A 7,500-nucleotide genomic window follows, 5' to 3' on the forward strand; every position below is an offset into this window, starting at 1 on the left:
CAGTGAGACTGTTGCCCCGGGGGGGGGGGGGGGGGGGGGGGCAGTTAGACATCTAGGAAGGGCAACTAAACGTGCCTGCCTGCCATTTGCACTTTCACAAGACAATCACGACAGACATTTTATGATTCTATTTATTCTAATTTGATGCGATCAAAAGCTGTCAAACGGTCCTGCTTAGCAACCCAAGATGTGAAACTAAAGAAAGAATAAGTTACGAAAATGTAGCTGCTGATAAAGTTGGCAGTTACAGCTTTTTAACACACTTTTCAAGCGTTCCGAGAGAGAGAAAAGGAGCACAGAAATGCACTGTCATCTGTTGATATCTAGACACCAGGTTTCACACACACACACACACACACACACACACGTGTTTATGTGTGATGTTTTGTATAAGCTGGACATTTTGGCCGGGAATTTCGTAGCGTCGCCAGGACAGGCCTGTGCTGTGTGCCAGGCTGCTGCAGGCTACTGGACTCATAAAGAGGGAGAAGTGTGTGTGTGTGTGTGTGTGTGTGTGTGTGTGTGTGTGTGTGTGTGTGTGTGTGTGTGTGTGTGTGTCATCGGGTCTGTGCTGTGTGCAAGACTGCGGCAGGCTACTAGACTCACTATCAGGGAGAAGGGATCTGCCAGGCCTACACAACAGAGCAGATTTGTCTTGGACAGGAAACTTCTGGCACTTACCAGAGTACAAACACACACACACACACACACACACACACACACACACACACACACACACACACACACGGCTCTGCCAACTGGCGTTTTCGAATGTTCAGAGAGAAGAATAAGCTACTGTGTCCACAGTTGCCTAAAGTTTGCCTTAAGGGACACGTTTCTCAAGTGTGTGTGTGTGTGTGTGTGTGTGTGTGTGTGTGTAGTGGGCTGTCACACCCACCTGTTCTCCCCCTTTCTATCTTTCTTTCTCCCATTTCACTCTCTCTCTCTCTTTCCTGTCTTTTCTTTCACTCCTTCTCTCTCTCTCCCCTCTCAAACTCTTCCAAGAGCCGTGTCTGTGTGTGTGTGTGTGTGTGTGTGTGTGTGTGTGTCACCATGTGTGTGACACCGTGTACATATGCTGCACATGCAAATATAGCACATGTAAGTACTGGACACCAAATATAGGCGCTCTCTCCAATGTATTCACCGCTGGCATGCTGGAGGCTCCGGTTACACCTTCCGTGGGCATATTAGAACATGGACTCCCGTTCTTTTTAAAAGGCCTCGAGTTAAATATGCAAATAGGGAGATGTCAGAAAGGTTGAGGCGTGAAGGCCGCTGTGGCAGAAGAAGAGCGATAAGTCAAACACTTACTGCAGGCTGGGAGCTGGGATCAGTAGTCTGCTGGAGTGCACATAGTGGGAGGGGCACTTGCCGTGCACATTTACCTAACCTTACACACACACACACACACACACACACACCTAAGACATACACCCACATTTACCTTACCTAACACACACAGACCTAACTCACACATTTGCCTTACCTAACACACACAGACCTAACTCACCTAACATTTTCCTTAACTAACTAAGGTGGAAAACCTCCCAAAAATCATACGGGCTAACTGAGAAGTAGCTTTTGTGTTTGAGCCACTTTAGTTTAAAGGCAGGGGCGCAACAATATAGGCTCCAAGCCTAGAAACCGAACACAAGCATTGAAAGATAGAATAGGGACCGAGTTCCTAGCGTGGAAAGCCAAATCACCCCTGAGAGTTTAGATTATAACATTTAAACATGGCCAGGATGACATTACAATTAAAACGCAAGAGTGGACAACCTGGTAAGATCCCATAAGGCATTAAACTTCCAAACGGAAAGGATTGCGACGCGTCCGTGACAGTGATGCGTGCGTTAAACGCTGAGCTGCAACAATTTATCAAGAGCGTGCAGGTTTAACGCTCCCTCCGCCGTTAAACCACTTATCTGCGGGTTTAACCAACACGAGCGCTGCCGTGAACTGCCTGCAAGTAAAACTAAGCGGCAGCAGGTGGGCTCGCGCGTGGTATATCATTCAAAGTTGACCATTATTAGAATCTAACTTCGACATCCAGACCCCCTCCCCCCCCCCCCGCCCTCTTAGGGGCGCGATACACTCACCTGCACGGCTTCGACCACCGGTGCCTCAGCGACGGCAATCTCCTCCACTACGGGGGTAACGGCGACGGGCTCCTCAGCCTTCACGACCTCGGGTTTGGCTTCTGCTACGGTTACGGTGGTACCGAAAATCGGGTGGTTCACCAGAGCAGGAATCTCAATCGGCTCGGATGAACACTGGTAGCTTTCCACGTAGCGAGCTGGAGCCTCCTCTTGTTTCTTCTTCTTCGGAGCTTCTTTCTTGAAGAAAACGGACGCGATGACAACGGCAATAATTGTGAAAAATATAGCGGGCAGAATTAGCCCCGCGTCTATGGCCATGGCTGCAATGTGTGTGAGTTCGGACTTGCTACGCGAGAAATGTTACTTTGTGTGTGTGTGATTGTTGTCTGTGTCTTGTCAGGACATGTAAAGCTCTCCCGTATGTGGCGTCTCGCGTCTGTGTTGTGTAGATTAGAGTCGTGCTCAGTTCACCGCGAGAGGAGCATCCCGTCCGCGCGCCTCAGCCCAATCTGATAAAGCTGCGCGTGTAGGCTCCGTTTCATGCCTCAGCGGGGCGCGTCATTTCCTCCGCGCGGCCAAACAGAGCGCTCTTCTCAAGTAGGCTAGCATCTGCACCTTGCTTACGTAACCGCATGTAACTTTTAGGTAATGAACAATGTGACCTATCGCCCATTTTAACCCTCATTTAGTAAATTAAGAGATCACACATCACATTTGGAGAAGTTTGTGTGGCCACCTGTCCTGAAAGAAAAACAAGGATTAGCCTAAACAGGCCACAGCGCTCAAAACTACACCTAACGTCAAAGATGAAGGGCATGCGCGCGTGTCGAACAGCTCATCAGCACGTCTGATTAAGATCGGTGGTGGAAACAGACATAAAATATGGACACTTAACCGATTACATTTATTTTAAGATATCAAGACAGGTCAGACAAATATTTCCTTATATTGTTTCTGAGCATTGCCATCTGGGTATGTGATCTTTCTTCAGAGGATGATCTGTTGGCATGTCTGTCTGTATATAATGGACATTTATGACTGGCCGAGTCACAACATAAAACAAAATGACTACATAAAAAGACATGGACACATGGACAAGTTGATACATAAGAAAATTTTATTGAATCAATAAGTATATTTTTTTCTTTTAACCTGTTTCCCAAGGGAGGAAACAACGACCAATGACCCTGCGGAGGAGACCAGGCAGATATTCCAGGTAGGAAGTTAATTTAGAGTGGTAAACCTCCTAAAAGAAGAACCCTATGGCTTTGTTTTGCTAGGAGGGTTAATCCATAGGTCTCTTCTATTAGAGGGTTTACCGCTTATTACGAGCTAATTTCACTTAACCAAGTACTTGAATGCCCCGCCCCCCCCCCCCCCCCAACCCAAGGTCCAATCAGAATCAACACAAACAGGTCTTCTTAACTCGTTAAAAAAACAAAATCAGTCATGTCTTCTTCACTGAAACAGACAAAATGTATCTGATCTGATGTATTTAATATAGGAAACAGGAAACAGCATATCTGACCCACTGACTCTAATTGGCCACAACCAATCAAACACCATGATAAGAAAACAAACAAACAAACAAACAAACAAATAAACAATTAATCAATCAATCGATCAGACGCACAAAACAGGCACTTTTAGTGGAACAGAAGCCATGAATAAAGAGCAACGTGACACCCCACACACACACACACACACACCCCCGCCCACCCACCCACACACCCTCGCCCACCCACACACACACCCACCCCCACACACACACACACACAGGAGCCCCAGCATTTTGAACCCTGCCACACGCTGAAGCCTAGTAAAGCACTAGAGCGAACGGACAAACTGAAGGACCGGTTGGTTCCCTCGACATCAGGACACCTCCCATTACATCACAGCACACCAAAGAAGAGAGGGTGGACCGATGGCGGCCGAACCCGGGTCACTTCTGGCCCATGTCTGGCCCGGTTCTGGCCCAGCTCAGTTTCCTTTAGCTCAGTTCCGAAACGGGTCGACACGGTTCCGCTACCCGCTAATGTGCTTCAGTAATGGAACCAAAACTGCTCAGGCCTAAAGGTGCTTTCACATCATGTTTTCACAGCTGTTAATATGGACAGAGGAAGACTCTGTGTGTGTGTGTCTGTGTGTGTGTGTGTGTGTGTGTGTGAGAGAGAAGACTTTGGCGTTAGAGACTGTGTACCTACATGTTTAATAAATGCCAACGTAGAAAATGCTATCTTTGTGAATGTGTCTCTCTTCGTGTGTGTGTGTGTGTGTGTGTGTGTGTGTGTGTGTGTGTGTGTGTGTGTGTGTGTGTAATGCAGGGTCTGATGCCCCCTACAGCACAAAAAGTGAAATGTTGATAAAGACGCAAGGAGAGTGAAATCTCCAGATGTGCAGAATTTTCTGCAGACCCAAATGGAGGATTCCTTTTTTTTTCTTAATCTACCAGAAAGATTCTTCATCCCCGCGGGTCCACTGCAGGCCAAACCGGACACACACACACACACACACACACACACACACACACACACACACACACAGGCAAACCTCCCTCTCCGGATCTAAAGAAGGATCGATCACCACCTCATGACACCGCAGCACTCGGCCTCTAAAAGTCCCGGTGCTGGTACCAGCGGACTCCGAGACAGATCCGGACCCAGGACTAGCAGGTCTGAGCCAGAACCAGAACCAGTACCAGGCAGTGGATCACACCCCGCAGGAAACTGGGCGAGGCTCTTAAAAGAGGCCAGATATGTTTACTACCGCGTCTAATGGCACTGAGTTCACACAACAATAACAACAATAATAATAAAAGCACTATGGCGTTTAAGGTGACTCAACACTCCCAGCAGCAGAGGAGATATGACCCTTGACCTTTGACCCCGGACCGGACCGGTTCAGTCCACAGTCGAGCGAGTGCTTTTGGGTCGGGTGGCTCTAATCTAAACTTCCGCCGGCACGGAGATGGCACACCGGTTCAGCTGGAGTAGCCATAGGGACGTATGCGTGCCACACCGGTGTAGGGGCACAGAGACGTATGCTCTCCACTGAACACACACACACACACACACACACACACACACACACACACACACACACACACACACACACACACAGGGAGCAGATCAGCCCTGGCGTGGTCAGCTCTCCACTGCACACACACACACACACACACACACACACACACACACACGGAGCAGATCAGCTCTCCACTGCATCCTCTGCTGATCAGCTGAGCAAGGGGAAGCAGACGGCCCTAAGCGATAGGGTGTTAGTGGTACACACCTGACCAAAACCGTTTGCACATCACGTGTGTGTGTGTGTGCGATACACACCTGACCAAAACCGTTTGCACATCACGTGTGTGTGTGTGTGTGTGCGATACACACCTGACCAAAACCGATTGCACATCACGTGTGTGTGTGTGCGATACACACCTGACCCAAACCGATTGCACATCACGTGTGTGTGTGTGTGCGATACACACCTGACCCAAACCGTTCGCACATCACTAGTACAGATGAGAATAGCAAGTAGAGCATTTGGATCTCGAGTAGATTAGAGACTATCCCCAAAAACCAACAGCGCACCATCGTGTGAGCTTCAGTAACCTTAGTAACCGTGCGGAGACTGGACCCAGCAGAAGTATCAATATCAGTACATGTGATGGGCTGTGGGTGAGCTTCAGTAACCCTAGTAACCGTGCGGAGACTGGGCCCAGCAGAAGTATCAATATCAGTACATGTGATTGGCTGTCACAGGTGGGGTCTGTTTAAGGTCGTGGCCTTTGACCTTTCACCAGGACCCTGCTGCTCCCGTGTGTGTACATTACGGAGATCATGTTACCATGGCCGCGGCCCCACGTCACATCTACAGGTCCGGCTCCAACCCCGGTTAGCCACTTCATCTACAGGCCGGCTTCAACCTTGGTTACCCCGGTTACCCACTTCATCTACAGGCCGGCTCCAACCCCGGTTACCCCAGTTACCCAGTGCCATCTGGTGCTGTGGCGCAGGCAGGTTACAGTGCTCTTCAAAACACTCCAGAGCAGACGGGTGAGCCTGAGTGTGAGTGTGTGCGTGAGTGTGTGCGTGAGTGTGTGCGTGAGTGGCCAGAGTGTGTGAGTGTGAGTGTGAGTGTGAGTGTGAGTGTGTGTGCGTGAGTGTGTGCGTGCGTGCGTGCGTGAGTGTGTGTGTGTGTGCGAGAGTGTGTGTGTCTGTGTGTCTCACTCATGGGTGGCCCAGACTCCCACTGGTGGGTCTCCGTAGCAGCCGTCCTCATTAAGCTACAGAAACCCCCAGAGGACACACACTTCCTGTCTCTAATCAGTGTGTCACACATCACACGGGAGGGGGTGTGAGAGAGAGACAGTGTGTGTGGAAAAATATATCATATCTTAGCTGTGTGTGTGTGTGTGTGTGTGTGTGTGTGAGAGAGAGTGTTGATTACAGTTAATTTAATCTCCAGTGGCCTACCACCCATAAGCAGGCTATTCCTGCCTCATCATTAGGACACAGACAAAAGAAAACAATATACTAAAACCAAAACATCTCAGGTGCAGAGTTGTGTGTTTGCAGTGTGTGTGTGTGTGTGTGTGTGCGCGGTGGAGGGAGTGTGAGCCAACTAGAAAGTTCAAAGCAAATGAGAACATACAAAAGGATTGAGTGTTTGTGTGTGTGTGTGTGTGTGTGTGTGTGTGTGTGTATGTGTGTGTGTGTGTGTATGTGTCTGTGTGTGTCCTGAAATGGTGCGACTGATCAAGTCCAAAGGGGACAAGAGGTTACATCATAATCAGATTCATCCTGGGCACCATAACAACCAGAATGCTGTGAAAATTCTGCTCTCATCACCACGGTGACGGTCTGGTCTCTAGGCAACGGGACAATAATGTGGCCACTGGGCAGATGTAATCATGTCCATTGATCAGGCTGGCTGCTCAGAGCACAGCTGGAGTTCTGAATCATCCACTTAAGGCCTTTCTGCCGCGGATGCCCTCCACACTGAGCCCATCTCACCCTACCCCACACACACACACACACACACACACACACACACAAACAGAGCTCATCTTACCCCACCCTCCACACATACACACACACACACACACACAGGGCTCATCTCAGGGTGTGTGTGTGTGTGTGTGTGTGTGTGTGTGTGTGTGTGTGTGTGTGTGTGTGTGTGTGAGCTGCTCTGCCCTTGGGGGTGAAGCAGACATGAGCAGTGGTGTTTTCAGCTAGCAGATCTTGCAGACTGGATATGGTGTCGGACACAGATACAAATGCACACACACACACACACACACACACACACACACACACACACACACACACACAGATCAAGGGGTGGTTACGTGAGTGAAGACCAGCAGACACTGGAGAGGGGGGGGGGGGGGGGG

The 7,500-nt window shown here is 49.3% G+C and overlaps 2 protein-coding genes across 3 annotated transcripts in view; both read right to left on the minus strand.

The window, feature by feature from the left end:
- LOC308362454 (uncharacterized protein) overlaps nucleotides 1-2,619 on the minus strand; it is a 30,480-nt gene extending 27,861 nt beyond the window's left edge. For both annotated transcript variants that reach the window (XM_080835109.1, XM_080835108.1), the window contains exon 1: nucleotides 2,103-2,619. In XM_080835109.1, coding sequence (XP_080691235.1) covers nucleotides 2,103-2,420 — 318 coding nt within the window. In that variant the 5' untranslated portion in view covers nucleotides 2,421-2,619. The remainder of the gene's footprint in view (nucleotides 1-2,102) is intronic.
- A 1,246-nt stretch (nucleotides 2,620-3,865) lies between these two features.
- jmjd6 (jumonji domain containing 6, arginine demethylase and lysine hydroxylase) overlaps nucleotides 3,866-7,500 on the minus strand; it is a 23,910-nt gene continuing 20,275 nt past the window's right edge. The window contains exon 8 of the mRNA XM_080834861.1: nucleotides 3,866-7,500. This exon is cut by the window's right edge and continues 1,090 nt beyond it. The gene's annotated coding sequence lies outside the window, so the exon portion shown is untranslated.

This window comes from Sprattus sprattus, assembly GCF_963457725.1.
Source record: "Sprattus sprattus genome assembly, chromosome: 3".
Lineage (NCBI taxonomy): Eukaryota > Metazoa > Chordata > Actinopteri > Clupeiformes > Clupeidae > Sprattus > Sprattus sprattus.